The 15129-nt window shown below is 62.9% G+C and overlaps 1 protein-coding gene across 2 annotated transcripts in view; it reads right to left on the bottom strand.

The window, feature by feature from the left end:
- Window positions 1-12603, bottom strand: part of LGR6 (leucine rich repeat containing G protein-coupled receptor 6) — a 108222-nt gene extending 95619 nt beyond the window's left edge. For both annotated transcript variants that reach the window (XM_046679936.1, XM_046679937.1), the window contains exon 1: window positions 12354-12603. In XM_046679936.1, the coding sequence (XP_046535892.1) occupies window positions 12354-12562 (209 nt within the window). In that variant the 5' untranslated portion in view covers window positions 12563-12603. The remainder of the gene's footprint in view (window positions 1-12353) is intronic.
- Window positions 12604-15129: the final 2526 nt, after the last annotated feature.

The following is a 15129-nucleotide window of genomic DNA, read 5'->3' as shown; positions in this document are numbered from 1 at the left end:
GCCCGCCCGCCCGCCCCCTCCCAGGTGAGGACGTCTGCTCCAGCCTGCTGGCTCCTGCTCTGCTCCTCCTGCCTCTGGCCACTCATTTGTTGATTCATTCCTTCATTCATTTCTTCACTCATTCCACCAATATTTTGGGGCACCCATGTGCGAGGGGCATGTGCCAGCACCGATGGGACCAGGGAGCACTGGCGGCTGGACTCTCCTTTCCTGGGGCTCCAGCCTGGGCTGAGAAACAGACAAGTAAACAGGAGTTAGATCCCAGAGGATGAGCCTGGGGACAGAGGGGGCACACACGGGAAGCCCTCATCCGGGCTGAGAGATTAGGGAAGGCTTCCTGGAGGAAGAGGCATGTCAGCCAGCCCCTCGTGTCCTAAATCAAGCTGATGCATCCCTGGCTTCCTCCAGAGAGACTCCCCCTGGGTCCTACTTCCTCCTGCCCCCGGAGCTGCAGGCTTCTGGTCGGAACCCATTTCTTAAGCACAGCCTTGCAGGAAATCACAGCGAGGTCCACGGGCTCCTTCTTATCACTGTTGACTTGAACCCGTGGTGCATCGCCCAAGTGCACATTAGGTGAACGCAGTTCCAGGGGGTGGGGGAGCAGAGAGTCAGCTGATGCTCTGACCTTCCCAGGGACCAGCTCTAGGGCCTTGCTTGGCCCCCTCCAGAATGCAGGCTCCGACTCAGTGGGTCTGGGCCGAGGCCTGAGCTTTCTCCTGCTGACGTGTTCCCGGATGACACTGGTCTGCGGACCGTGCTTTGAGAAAAAGGCTTAAGGACATGCTAATAAGTCTCCTTTAAGCAACCCCTTATAAATATCTTTCAATCACTTTTTTGCTAAGGATTGACCAAACTGACTCATCAAGACATGCAGGTGGGGCCTGGCCCAGACAAGGGTGCCGCCGCCTCTCCATGCAGTGGCGCCGCATGGGCATTGTGCGGGCCAGCTGTGGCTGAGCGCAGGGGGCGCCGGGAGGCTGCAGTGAGGTGCGGGTTCCACAGAGGGACAGGATGAGGCGCTCAGTGTCCTCAGCAGCAGGCGGGCCCTCCAGGATCCCCAGGGACCACGGGGCATCTCCATCTCTGGCCCCCTGCTTGCCCACACGGGCCAGGCCCACTTCCTCATGGAGAAAATGAAGCGACGCCCAGCCCACCCTCAGTGCCTTCAGGGCTAGCGAAGCAGAGGGTAGCTGTCGGCTCTCTCCTCTTGACCGAAAGAGGAGGGAAACTCAGGGACATTACACGTGGAGGGAGGAGGGACACCAGGAGGAACTTCCCAGGGGTCATGTTCCTGAAGGGTCAACCCCAAGACAAGTGGCGGGATGGTGAATGGCTTGGTCTGTCCGTGTGGGGGTCCAGCCCAGGTCAGGGGCAGGGGCTGTGGCCAGCCTTCGGAAGGCCCCCGGGCCAAGCCTCCCCTCCTCCTACGCTCTCCACCCCCGCCCCCCTGCAGGCCCCAGGCCTGTCCACCAGGACCAGGCACGCCAGGGGTCCAGGGTTAGCCAGGTATTTCCTGACCCCAAGCCCCACGCCCAGCAGGTCCCCTGGCCCCACAGCATGCTGCCTTTGCGCCCCATCCCAATCTGGACAGTGCGGCTAATTCCTTCTGGCAGGTGGAGGCAGGGCAGGCGGAGGTGGGGGGGTGGCACCCTGGGCTTCTGCATTCAGGGCAGGGGAGCCAGCAGCGAGGCGCGGGTTGGCGTGGCGTCGGCCGGCGGGGGCTCGGGCATTCTTCTTTCCGCTGGCTGCACACAGTTAATGGGGGGCCTTGTTCTGGCTGGGCACGCAGCCCTGGAGGTGCTGGTGACTGCCCTGCCTTGTCCCAGCCCCGGGTCTCGAGTCTCGCTGAGTGAAACTGTGACTCTCAGGGGACCTGGCACCTCCCTCACCCAGGCTCTTCATAGCCTCCGCCTGCTCCTCCTCCCTCCCTCTGCGTCTGTGTTTATACTCGGTGATTGTCCCTATAAAATCTGGAATCAGGAACTCTCAGCCTGCAGGACACAGGCCCAGAGGTCAGAGGACTTGTCCAGAGGCACTCAGCACAGAGTCCCAGCCCAGGGCCTCTGATCCAACCCCACGGAGCAGGGGATAAGCCTGAAGCTACAGGGGGCTGCAGACAAAATCAGAGGAGGCGTCTGCAGCCACTCCTGTTCTCGCAGACTGTGCGGCCCCTCGCGGCTCGTTGCAGAGAAAACTGCAGCAGAAGGTGGGCGAGCGGGAAACGGGCTCTGTGGGTAGGGGGCTCACACGGTGTGCAACCACATCCTCGTCTCTCAAGGAGACCAGGCCTGGGATTGCTCTGTGGAGAGTGTCCACATATCCCAGTGCCTGGCACAGCTGTGCCCGCAGCTAAGCACATGCTCAATACACATCTGTTGTTGACTGAATGAATGATCATCGCTCCTGCCCACCAGATAGATGGCTGCTTCACGCCACACTCGCCATATTAGCTCATCTGCCCCCCACAACGACCCTGTGAGGTGGGCATCACCATCATCCCCATTTACAGGTGAGGATGGGACGGTACGAAGAGGGGAAATCCTTCCCCACGGGTTGGGGAAAGGCAGAGCCAGGTCTGAACCGGGGCGGAGGGGCCTCAGGTCTCATGCGCTAACCATTCAGCTATACTAGAGAAACTGGGAGGAGCCGGCACACACAGGATGCTGACATGCTCTTGCCTCCCTGTTCAGGCCAAGACCTTGCCCGCCAGGGTCTGACAACTGACGTGTTCACAGAAGCACCGAGACTCTGGGTGGGCCCCGTGCCCACACACTGCACGGAGCACCCATGACCCTTGTCCCTGCAGATGCCACACTGGGCCCAGGACGGCCCCAGCCCAGGATGCCCAGTCTGCCTTCGAGCCCCGGGTCCACCTCAGGTGCATCTGGACAGAGGCGGCCTCTTCTGCCCGCGGTGTCCCCCAGGAGGAGACGCCCTCCTCCCTCCCCTCCTCGTCCACCCTGATCATGGGAACAGAGGAGATGCATCTGAGGTGTTAGGGCCCGCAGGCCCCGCAGGCCCACGCCAGAGACGTGGTCTCGTTTGAGAATCCTCATTCCACCAATCTGAAACACGAGGCTCAGCTCGGGACCAGCTACAGAACTTGCAGGACACAGTGCCAAGTAAAAATGTGGGGCCCCTCGTTTAGAAAGACTGAAGAATGTTAAGACGGCCACAGCAGAGCACTAACCCCAGCGCAGGGCCCTTCTGAGCCGGGGCCGGTGCGACGGCACAGGTGGCTGGTTACGAAGCGGACCCTGGCCCCCAGCGCACAGGTGCCGAGCCTGGTGACCGTGTCGGGGGAGCCAGCTCCCCGCCCTGACTCTGCTGGGTCTGCCCCAGGTGAGTGAGGCGGGAGCCCAGCCCGTCCCAATTCTTCTCCCCTCTGGCTTTTGTCCTGGACAATAGTCCGCTTCCTTTCTTGTCCCCTCCCAGCCTCCTAATCGGCTCTATCCACCACAAAAGCGGGGGATTAGCTTACGGCCTCGACTCTCACAATCGCTGGACACTTGATCCAGCTCCCATCCTCAGAGACCCCACCCTGGGCCGCCCAGATCTGTGCTGCGGGGGAGGGAGAGTAGACCGAGGGCTCGTTCCCACACTGTGTCCTGCGTCCTGCGTGTGGCCCCGTCCAGAGCCCCGGCAGGTGGAGGCTGGTACTGGGAAGGGGTGTGTGCACGATCGAAGGGGAGGTGTGAAGTGGTCCTGAGAAGGAGGGACCAGGAGCACAGACCTGCCTTTGGGAAGCCCCCTGTCTCAGGGGGAGGCATGGCCCCTCTCCTCCAGAATCCCGGAGTCCAAAGGGGCAATCCCCTGTCAGATGGACAGACAGACATGCACGCCCTGCACAGACAGAGGTCTATAATACCGCCTGATGCTTTCACAGGAAGGGAAATGACACCCCTTGCGTGCTAAGGTCCTCCGGGGCTGCATCTTGCAACCCCTTCATCAGGAAGAGATGATTATCCCGCCTCACCATGCCACCCCTCGAAGAACACTGTGGTTCTTGCCTCATACCGCGGCCGCCCCTCCAGGGGCTTCCATGTCAGTGGCAGCAGTTGGGATGAGCCGTGCCCCCTGTGCAGCCTGCCTGCAGCTCCTCATCCAGCCCTGCGTGCCCCTCTCACCCCCACGTGTCCCAGTTCCTTGTGGAAGTGTCTCAGCTCCCTCTTCGAGCCTTCAGGCAGAGGAAAGAGACTGGCTTTGGAGCCCCCAAGCCTCCCTCCAACTCTGGCTCCCCCCTTCACTGGGCGCCCTGCTCCTCTGAGGGGGAGTGACAACAGTGCTGGCTTTGCAGGGGTGGTTGCTTGAGGATGCCCCCAGCAGATGCCCTGGCGGACACAGGCATTCAGTCCACACATGTTAAATGCAGGAATGAGAGATTGCTCCCACCGCAGCTGGGAGTTCAGTGGCATCGTCACTGACCACCAGCAGGGGACGGGGGCTCTGCAGCGCAAGCTGGGGGAGAGGTGGTAGAATGATACGGTGCGCTAACGGCCCTGGGGGTCAAACACACTCTACACGCGAGGCACCCACACGGGACTACATTGTCCTCTGGGCGAAGGAACCTGAAGAAGACCGCAAGATGCCCCGAGACCTGGAGCAGAGTCCTCAGGCCCGTCCACCTGGGAGGGCTTCTTCCGCAGGGGGCGTTCGGAGGCCCCGAGCACCTGCTGCCTGTGGCCCATTTCCCGTGAGCCAGCGGTCGCTCAGGTCGGGGGACAGTTCAAACCTGCAGATCACAAGGGAGCCGGAATAAACCTCCATATACCTGGTCCCCCATAGGCCACCTAGGGAAGCACCCCTCCCAGCTCCTCAGGGTCCCCTTCAATGTATTGGGCTGGGGTGATAGCTGGTGATGGTGATGGCACCTCCCTGGCACCACCGCGCCCCCCTCATCCCCTCCAGAAGACTGTCTGCCTGGGTTTGGGGCCTCGGGACCATGTGCAAATCCCTGACACTGGGGCATGGAAGACACTAGGCTCCTCCTCCACCCACCTCTGTCTGGACACTCTCAGGGCCACTCCACCTCCTTGGACACCTCTGAGGGCCAGCGCCGAGACAGTGGTGGGGAGAGTGGGCCAGGGGAGCTGGGTCTGGCCTTCCTCCAGCGAAGCCCCAGCCGGCACCGCTGCAGGGTGAGGGCAGGGCTGCTCCGTGCTCCTTGGTGCTGGAGTCAAGACTTGAACCCAGGCCTCCGGCCCGCAGACACATAGGCTCTCTCCTCCCAGGCAGGCCCTCCAGGTGTGTGAGAGAGGGTGTCCTCACCGGAAGGCCGGGTGCTGCCTGGGGCTGGCTGACACCTTTGGCCGGAGCGCTGGCTGAGTCAGCCCAGCCACTGGACGCCTTGGAGCGGTGTCTTCAAGTGGGCCCCGAGGAGGAAGAGGCAGAGAGCTCTGCTCTGGAACACCCTCCTCGGAAGTAGGACAGAGCTGCCGTCCCTATGGAGCACTGGAGGCCCCCACTGCTCCTCGCCCTTCTCCTGGGCTCCTGCCTTCCCCTCCTGGGGGCCTTCCCTACCCATCCCGCCCAAAACCCCCGGTCCCCAGGACTCAGGGCGGGCCTCCTCCCCAGGCCTGCCCTGACCAGCCCAGTCCCCTCTCTCGTCACTGCTGGTCCTCGGTGGATGCTCCCATGCCCGTCTGGTAGAGAAAGCCAGCTTCTCCCGTCTCCCCTGACATAACCATCCCCACACCTCCCTGATGGCCTTGCCGAAAACCCAGCCCCGTCCCCTTCAAGCAGCCCCCGCAGAGGGGCTCCCAGAGGCCGCTGCTGGCAGATAGGAGGGGAGTGGGGAAAACCACTGATTCTTCCTGGGGAAGATGAGAAACTGGAGATGGGCTTGGAGGGGCTGCTCAGCTTAGCACGCCCAGAGTCTCGTCCAGGCCCTTGGAGCTCAGCACCCCCAACTCTGACTCCCGAGGGCAGTGCAGGCTGGTAGTTAGGAGGGAGCCTGCAGGGTTGAAATCCCAGACCAGCAATGACAGGCCAGCGGCCTTAGGCAGGCTCCTGAACATCTAAAAGCCTCAGTTTCTTCATCTGGAAGATGGGACGGCAGCAGCACCTCCCTCCAGGGTGTATGTGCGATGCTGTGGCACAGAGCTTACATACATGCTGTAAGTGCCGGCAGCAGAGACACCAGTAGGTTCCTAGATGTGTCTGTCTGGGCCCACTGGGGGGCTGGGGCTGCTGAGCCCCAAGAATGGACCTTCCTGATGATCTGGCATCTTCCTACAAGAAAGGTCACAGTTCAGGGGATGAACGCCTCAGCCAGGAAGGCATGCCCTCCGTGGGCTGGAGCTGGAGCAGACCGGGAGGCAGAATGCTGGCCCTGAGATGCCTCCCCGGCCCAGCCTCAGATTCTGCATGTCACAATGATCAGGGGGACCCGGAGCCCCCAGAGCTGGGGAGGATCCGAGACACAGGTCTTCCCACTGGCTCTGGAGGAGGAAGAGGAGAGTGGCTGGAAGAGAGAGCCAGCCGTGGGACGCAAAGGAAACCTCCGCCCTGGAGGTGCTGTGGCGGAGGAGCCGGCCCAGCCCCCACATGCCCGCCGGCCCGCCCACCACCCTGGCACAGTTCCAGGGGGGCACAGCGCCAACCCCGAGCTCTCCCCCCACCATGTCCTTTTGCTGCTTCCAAAATAACTCTCTGCTCCCTGCCCAAGTTTAGCCTCTTGGGTGTTTTTTTTCCTCCTGAGACCTGTTCTCCGGCATCTGAAGGGCGGGAAGAGAGACCTGAATGGTCGTGAGAAATTGGGGACTCCCTCTTCTTACCAAGGGACTAGTCAGCACAAACTCTCCCACCACTCTGAGAGCCGCGGAGGCAGAGAGTCCATTTCAGTTTGGTTAAAAGTCGTCATTTCCAACAGAGGGGAGGAGGGTTGGAAATTTCTCCCCCACCCCATCTCCTGTGCCTTCCTAAGGTGTCCAGAGCCCCAGCAGGGGTCCTTGTCCTTGTCCCTGCTCCCAATAGAGTGAATTACGAGCCTAAAGTCACACAGCCCATTAGGGACGAGCTCAGAGGAGGATCCCTATCAGCTCCTTAGGGCGTGTCCCAGGGCAGCCACGAGCAGCATCGCAGGCCCGTCCACACCTGCCTGTCCTGGGGCTGCACCAGAGAAGACCACCTCCACAGAACTGCCTTCAGGGGAGAAGCAGGACTCTCCACACAGTGCGGACCTGGCAGCCTAGACTTCTCCTCTTGGGACAGTCACCCTTCAGGGCCAGACCAGGCCTGTCTGCTCCAGGCATCCCTCTGAGGAGGATGGCTTCCTCCATCATCCCAGCCAGGGGCCCTGGGGGAGAACAGCTCTGTGAAAGGCCCATCTCCCTGAAGGTCAATGCGAGTGGCCTACTGGTGAGGGGGGCAGGAGGGAAGGAGGGAGGGAGGAAGAAAGGAGGGAAGGAAGGACGGAGGGAAGGAAGGCAGATGGAAGGAAGCATCTGACGGGCAACAGAAAGAACAGACTGGACACCCTGACCCCGCCCCCCTCCCCTGCCCAACACTCGGCTCTGCTGTTGCCTCTGGGCCTCAGGAGCCCGTCTGTGGTTGAGGGGTGGCTGCCCCATCATGAAAGGCCCCCGGCCGGCTCTCTCTCACTCGCTCCCCAGGACCCTTCCACGCAGACACTGCTGGTGTTTCCATTTTCAAGATGGAGAAATGGCACCTTGGCAGAGGTTACCTGCCCGGGGAGGCCCAGCTCCTGAGCAGTGGAGCCGAGCCGGCCGTGGCACCAGGCTGCAGGGCCAGACCCCGCTGGGAGGAAGGCCGAGGGCCGGGAGGGGAGCGGGGAGGTGGCGGCGGGCGGGGCAGCTCTGCCTGAGCGAGCCAGGCTTTCTTCACTGCCGCCAGCCGCCCCGCCCCGGCCGCGCCCGCCTGTGCTCTGCCAGAGTTGAGAGGTTTCCTTTACTCCTGCCGCGGGCTGCTTCCTGCCTTCCCTTTGAACTGGGGTGTTGGCTCCCCAGTACTCGCCCGCCCCGGTCTGCCGTCCTGTGGCCCGTCCCCATGCTCGAGATCCCCAGGGGACCGCACTTCAGCGTCGCTCCCTGCTCCTCTGCCCCTCCTGGCCACCCTGCGCTGGGGGCTGCCTCCCTGTGCGCCCTCGCCCTGCCCCCGCTGCCCGCGCCAGCGGCTCTCCTGGGCTCTCTCTGTCCCGGGCAGCGGGGATTTCTCCCTGTCTCTCCCACGCTCTAGTTTTTCATCCAAAACGTGTGGACGTTGACGTCCAGGAAAGTTCTGGGACTTGTGTCATGGCAGCCGAGGGACCGAGGGTCAGACAAGCCCCATGTTTCTGGGCAGGGGGGCAGTTCTCAGAATCTATCAGAAAGGGAAACTGAGGCCAGCCCAGGAAGGGTAGCATCGGCAGTGCATCATGAGGCTGGCCACTGACCCCAGACACGTCCTCCTCAAGGCTGGCTCCCCTGCACCCCGGCCGCAGCCCCTCTGCCCCCTCAGGGCACAGGCCCCAAGGCCCACCCACCACACGCGGGAGCAGTCGGGGTCTCCTCCCCACGAAGCCCCAGACTGGGCCAGGAGGAAACTGACGCCCCTCCGGTTGCAGGCCAGCTCCTCCTGCCTCCCAGCAGCCACTCTCTCCCTTCACAACCCGTCCAACACACACACACTTACAGACACACAGACAGACACACACAGACTCATGTACACAGACACCCACACCCCTATTCCATGCCTCCTCTCTTCCCAGTGCCAGCTCCAGGACTTCCTCCTCCAGGAAGGCTTCCATGACTAACACTTTTAGCCCTGGTCACCCTAATAACAACACTGCTGACATTGCTTGACCTCTTCCGATGAGCCAGACGTGGTGCCAAATCCTTTACAAACATGGGTTCAGTGAAGCCACACAACAGCCCTGTGAGGAAGGTATCAGCTCCTTTTACAGAGGAGGAAACCAAGTCACAGAGAGGCCGATCAGCTGGGTTAGGTTCACACGGCTCACAGGTGATGCCCACACCCTGCCCTACTAACCCCTCTGCTCTCCCCCCCAGCACCCTGCCTCCATCTGGTCGGTCGTGCACACCCCAGGAGTGACGAGGAGGATGCGAATCACCCGGAATCTATAAGCACGCCCCTTGTCTGCCCTTTCAGACCAGCTTGGGCTGTGACGGCAGTCCTAACAGGAGCGAGGTCCCACGCAGGCGGGAGGCTGTCCACGGGGCTGCACGGAGCTGCCCCTGGACTGGCCCTGTGGCGGAGGGTGACGGAATGGGTGCTTCGGGGTGACTGCAAGTGCATGGCCCTCGGGTGTTTTACAGCCAGCTGCCCAAGATGGCTTTTCTCCCACCCGATACCCACTTCCTGACACGGCCCGACTTTGGGACAGATGAAGGGACTCTGAGTGACGAGCCAGATCCCCTGCTCGGGGCGGCTCTGGGTGTTTGCCAACAGGTCCTCGCTGCCTGTGTCTTCCCGTCCCTTCGCCATGTGGTGTGGATGCCATGGAGCAGGGGCACCGTGCCCTCTTGTCACCGTCACACTGGAGCGCCCCGCAGCCGGGGCTCCCTCTCCCTGGACGGCTTCCCAGAACAGGCCCCACCCGGGGAGCAGGTCCAAGCCCAGGGAGTGCCAACGAGCCGCACCGAGACTGCAGGTCGGGGGAGACTCAAGAAAAGAGCGACGGCTGAGGGATTGTGGGAATTCGAAGTCCGCCCTCCCAACCTTGACCATCAAACGGGGCTGGCACCCGGCCCAAAGCAGCCGTCGTTTTTGGACTTGAGTGTCAAAGCCGAGGACAGCAGCTGGGGACAAAGAAGACTTTCTGGTCTTCCCCAGAACCCAGTACCTTCTGGAGCCCACGGTTCCTTGGCGCCTGCCGTGGTTCAGTCTATGGCTCCTTCTGAGGATCGTCACGCACCCTCTGTCTGCCCTTCCTGCACATCCAGCTGTTTTAATTGGACCTTTTACCTTCTCAATCCTGTGTCGGGAAGACACTCCCTTCCCACCCCCATCCCAGTAGCCCCTGGAACAGCCAAGCACTGACCAAGACCAGCACCCGCAGGCGACTGCCCAGCACGCACTGTGGACCATTCCCTTGGGCTCCACGGTCACTCCTGGGCTCAGCCTCCCTCCTGTGTGAAGGGCCCCGGAGCTCACCTCTGCCTCCCCCGGACACCCAATGGGAGGCTGCGAATTGTGGTCACCCCCCAGTGTCAGGCTGTGTGCTAGGGACTTTCTACAGATGCGTCACCTCATCTCACCTTCCCAGCACCCGCTTCTCCCCGCATAGGAATGAAGCACCGAGGCGTGGAGCAGCTCGGCGGCTCTGCAGATGGCGGAGCCAGGAAGGGACAGGGTCTGGGGCCCAGGCAGAAAGGGGTCTCGTCTGGGTCTCCCATCATCAGACGCAAATCTGCACTGTCCTCAGCAAGACCTGGGTTTCGTGGGGCAAGACCAGGCCGGGCGTTTCCCAACGTCGCTGAGAAGGGAAAGGAGCCCCAAGACCGCCCACCCCTGCCCCCGGCTCTGCTCAGCGACAGCCTCCCACCCATGCCACCCTCAGTGTGTTTGTCAGCAGGCTGCTCTCCCGAAGGTGAAGGGAGAATCGGGGTCTTGGTCGGGGGGGCTTTCTCGATCCCCAGGGAGACACAAGACCAGCCCAGAAGATCCCACCTCCTCTGAACCCACGTGCAGACTTCACAGCTCTGGGGGAACTGCGACAAGAGGGTGGGAAAGCCTTCCATCAGCGCGCACGGTGGACACTTGGATTCCAAGCGTGGCTTCCTTCCTGAACAAGTGTCCGTCTGGGAAGACAGGTGCTGGGAAGGAAGCTGGACCAGTCAGCCTCCAGGAGGCCCCGTCTGTCTCCCCAGCCCCTCACACAGGAAGGGGACTATTCCTCTGCTCCCCCAGACGGAGCCTCTACAGAAGTCTTTTTCAAATTCTTTTTAGCCACAGGACTCTGACATCAAATGACACAGTATCACACACCCCAATACGTAAACGGGCTAGAAGCGGGCTGCCCTGGGCACAGCAGGCATGCGGTCGGAGCCGGCCCTCCCCGCCAGCACCCAGTGCCCTCACAGCCCACGGCTCGGCTCACAGGGCCTGCCCTGCTTCACCTCCTGGACTGTGAAGGGTTCGATTGGCCCTTCTGGAATGAGGGCACTATTTTCTCCCTCCCGCTCCCTCCCCTGGCCGCCCCCACCCCCATGCCCCAACTAGGGACAGAGAGATGGGGAGGGGAGCCCTGTGAGCCCTGTGAAGGGCTGCTGTTCAGACCCTCCATACCCCGCCGGGATGTCGTCAGCACAGCACGGAGCGCCCTGCTTGCATTTAGTGCAAACTTGCCGGGATCCTGCGAAACGAGCCTGGCTCCCTCTCCCTCTGAGCTCCCAGGGCCTAGACCCCCAAAGCCCCAAAGCTGCAGGACCCCGTGGCTGGGACAGAGGGCCCTGGGCTGTCCCACCTGCTCTCCTCCGCTGACAGGAGGTGATGGAGCCACTGCAGGGCGGAGCCGGGAGGTCCCCTTCCCCAAGAGGTGGGGTGGAGTGGGGTGGGTGATCTGGAATGTGCTCCCACCCCGTCCTCTGCCCAGGAGGTGAGCAGCCAGAGCCTCCAGCCCCGAGGTCCTGGGAGAAGCCGCTCTGAGCCGTCCTCTGGGAGCCGCCCCCAACTGGGTCCCCTTCACGCGCCGTCTCACCCCAACTCCGACTCTAAAAATGGTTCTCTGGTTTTCAGCCCCGGCGCCCGCCCACAAATTAGTGTCTCCAACACGGCCTCCTGGGACACGACTTCAAGGAGGCCCCCGGGGGAGGCAGGAGGCCTCTGTGAAGGGAGACGGTGCTGGCAGGGTCCCTTTCGGAGGAGACGAGAGTGGGTAAGGTCCCCTCTCAGCTTCTGGCGCCCCGCACCAAGGCCACCCAGCCTCAGTGTGACAGCTCGGCTCTCCTTGCCAGGCAGAGGAAGGGACAGCCCTTCTGCCCACTGGAGCACCACCCCCCCCATCACCACCCACTCAGTCAGCTTTGCCTGCAGCCACGCTCCCGGGCACCGCTCTGCTGGAGAAGAAAATAGCGAGGGTACGGAGAGCCAACCCTGTCCCTCCAGCGCAGGGTCCAGAGAGTCACCTGTACTGAGCCTTAGCCACCCAGCAAACGCACAAGACAGGGGCCGGCTGGGAAACCAAGTCAGGGAAGCCAGTCAAACGCTTGTCTGCTTTTTAGCCTCAGAACTTTCAACCCGCCCAGCCCCGCAGCAGTCCATTCTGGAGGGGGAGAGGCCTCGGGGATGCCCGCGCCCCAGGGCACCAGCCGGGCAGGTGTCCCAGCCTGAGGTTGGGCAGGCGCCCGCGGGCAGCCGGGTGGGAACAGGGAGGGTGCGCGGCTGGTACTCACAAGTAAGCCGTCAGGGGGTCCAGGCCCCCCGGCACAGCGGAGAGCCCGAGCTCGGAGCAATCAGCCGACAGCATGATGCCGTCCTCCTGGCAGTGGCAGGGGGCCGGGCAGGTGGTCCCTGGGCCGGGCTGAGGGGCGCCGCGGACGCACGGCGTGGTGCACAGCGCAGTGCAAAGCCACAGCGCCCGGAGCCCGGGCGGGCTGGGCATCTCGGCGGCCGGGCTGCGGGGCAACCTGGCGGATGCGGGCTGCGCCGTCGCCGTCGGCGGGGTGCCCACGGGCTCGGCTCGGCTCAGCGTCAGCGGGAGCGGCCGGTGCCGTCAGAGAGGGGCAGGCATTGTTGAGTGATCTGGCTGTGCCGTTTCACGGGCTGGGCTCGGGGCCGGGGAGGGAGACAGGAGGAGGAGTCAAGGAAAGTTCTACACTCCGAGCTCCCCTTCCCTCCTTCCTTCCGAGCTGGCAGCAATTTCATCCAGGAAAGAAAAAAAAGCGAAGAAACCCAAAGCGAGGGAGCAGAGCCAGCACGTGGAGGACCTGCACTTGTCTGGAAGCAGGTCCCAGAGCTGGTGGGCTCAGACTCTCTTGCCTTCAGGGACAGCGTGGGGTCACAGGGGACTCAGAGGAGACCCTCTGGAAGCCACCTTGGAGTGTCCAGGTGCCCAGCCCCACATCGTCTGCAGGAAACTGAGACCCAGGAGAGAAGGGATGTGGTCCAGCACACAGCGGCCTGCCGGTACCGGGGAGGGGGAGGGAGCCAGAATGGGAGTCAGGGTCGGCCCTCGTCCTGTCCCCTGGGGGACACGAAGCACAGGGAGGTGGGGCTGGGAAGGGCTGGGCAATGAGGAGGCTTCTCGCTGAGTGGCCCTGCCCGGCCACCCAGGAAGCTGATGCGATTCCACCTGCTAAGTGGACTTTGGGTGCAGCCTGGGTCCAGTCCAAGGCCCCGGGACCCAGCCAGGTGGCCAGGCTGAGGGGCTGCGTCCTGCTGGTCATCAGAACCTGCCGGAAGGTCCATGGATTGGCACCATCTGGAGGGCAGTGCAGGAGCTCGGCCCCCTGTGCTGGAGTCCCAGCGCCTGTCCTGGCCCCAGAGCCTTCGGTCAAGAACTGGGTCACGTCCCTGTTCCCTTCTGACACCAGGGGGCCGCCTTGCTTCCTTCATGTGGCCCCTGCTCTCTGTCTCTCCCATGCTGAGCCAGGCCCAGTGCAGAGCTACAGAGGGCTGTCTGCCTTTCTTGCCGTCTTCCCAGGGTGCATCCAGAGTGGACAAGAAGCTGGAGACCTCGCAGGCAGCCAATGGTCCTTCCATCCCTACCCGCGTACCCCTAGGTCCTCTCATCACCACCCCCTCCCGTTCTCCGCGGCTGCCATAACATCCCATGGCCACAGTGGCGGTACAGCTGGGCCCAGAAGCCAGCAGACCCAACTGGCTGGGGCCGTGGCCCTGAATGTGGAGGAGCCTCCCAGGAAGGCCAGAGGACGGCCCTACAGGGACACTTGGCTCCCATCACTGGCAAGGCACACAGATGGGAGCCGCCCTACCTCCCCAGATGCGCCTGCCCCTACAGCCTCACTTGCCCGTTGCTCTGGCCCCGTTCCCCGGACCGTTTGCAGCTCCCTGTCCAGCGTGGGGGCCCAGGCTCGAAAAGCCATGCTCGAGCTGGGCTGTGACCTCAGTAACACTCCCTCGTGGTGGGTGTGGCAGCTCAGAGCTGAGCCTCCAGCCTGCCTACCTGAGGGTCATTATGGGGCCAGCCCCCAATTCCTGATAAGCACAGAGTCTGAAAAGGACATGACATTCAGTCCCCTGAGGGGCCCCCAGAGCCTGACCTCATTCTGGGACAGCCCCACTCTCCAGCCAGGCCCGAGAAGGGCCCTCCCTGACCCCTGACTGCCTGCACTTCACCGGAGCTCAGGTCGGCCTCCTCATTTGGGGGTCTAACTGCATTTTGGGGCCTCCAACTGGTCCAGGCTCTCTGTGTTCCCGAGGGCCCTCCACCTGACAATCGGTGTCCAGCTCTGGGCACCCTGCCATCCAGAACTGTGCTGTCTGATCGGGGACAGCAGGAGCTCACGAGGCCATTGCAATCCCGTCACATGGTGCATGGTTCCGTCCATTGCGTGTGGGACAGACCGTCCCCTCCCCGTGTGCCCCGCCCCCGTCACGCCCCGCCCTGCCACATCTCCACCCTCCTGCTTGCTCTCTGTTCCTCCTGGTCTTTCCCTCCCCCACACCCCCTCACTCTCTCTCTCTCACCTCCCTCCTCTGCAGAGGGAGCAAGGAGGAGAGCAGAGGAGCAGAGAAGACTGCATACGGCTCCTGACTTCCAAGTCGGTGTGGCTCCCGTGAGCACCCTGGCGGGAAGACAGGCCATGGTTGAGGTGGCCCCTGGGGACACCAGTAGGTGGAGCTAGCTGGGGACAGCAGAAAGGAAGCCAGAAACAGGGTCAGCCTTACTGCATGGAGGGGGCACCATGGGTAACTGGGGCTCTGAACCCAGGGCACCCCAGGAGACTAAAGTCTGAGGACACGGGAGGATGGGGGCTAGGGGCTGCCCTCAAGGACAAACCAGTTCAGCCAGACCCCAGCCCCGGCTGAGCCCTGCTCGGGTTTGCCCACCGGGCCCTCGCGTTGGGCCCCACATCCCGCAAGCATCTCTGAGGCCATCTCTTTCTTCCTCAGGGGGTGACAGATGGGCACACTCAGCCTCAGCCTGGACCACATCCTTTATTCCCAACTCTGCCCCGTCACAGCACAGCCCCAGGGAAGCCAGGC

Source organism: Equus quagga, chromosome 12 (genome assembly GCF_021613505.1).
Source record: "Equus quagga isolate Etosha38 chromosome 12, UCLA_HA_Equagga_1.0, whole genome shotgun sequence".
NCBI classification, from domain to species: domain Eukaryota; kingdom Metazoa; phylum Chordata; class Mammalia; order Perissodactyla; family Equidae; genus Equus; species Equus quagga.
This window is presented reverse-complemented; position numbering and strand designations above follow the sequence as displayed.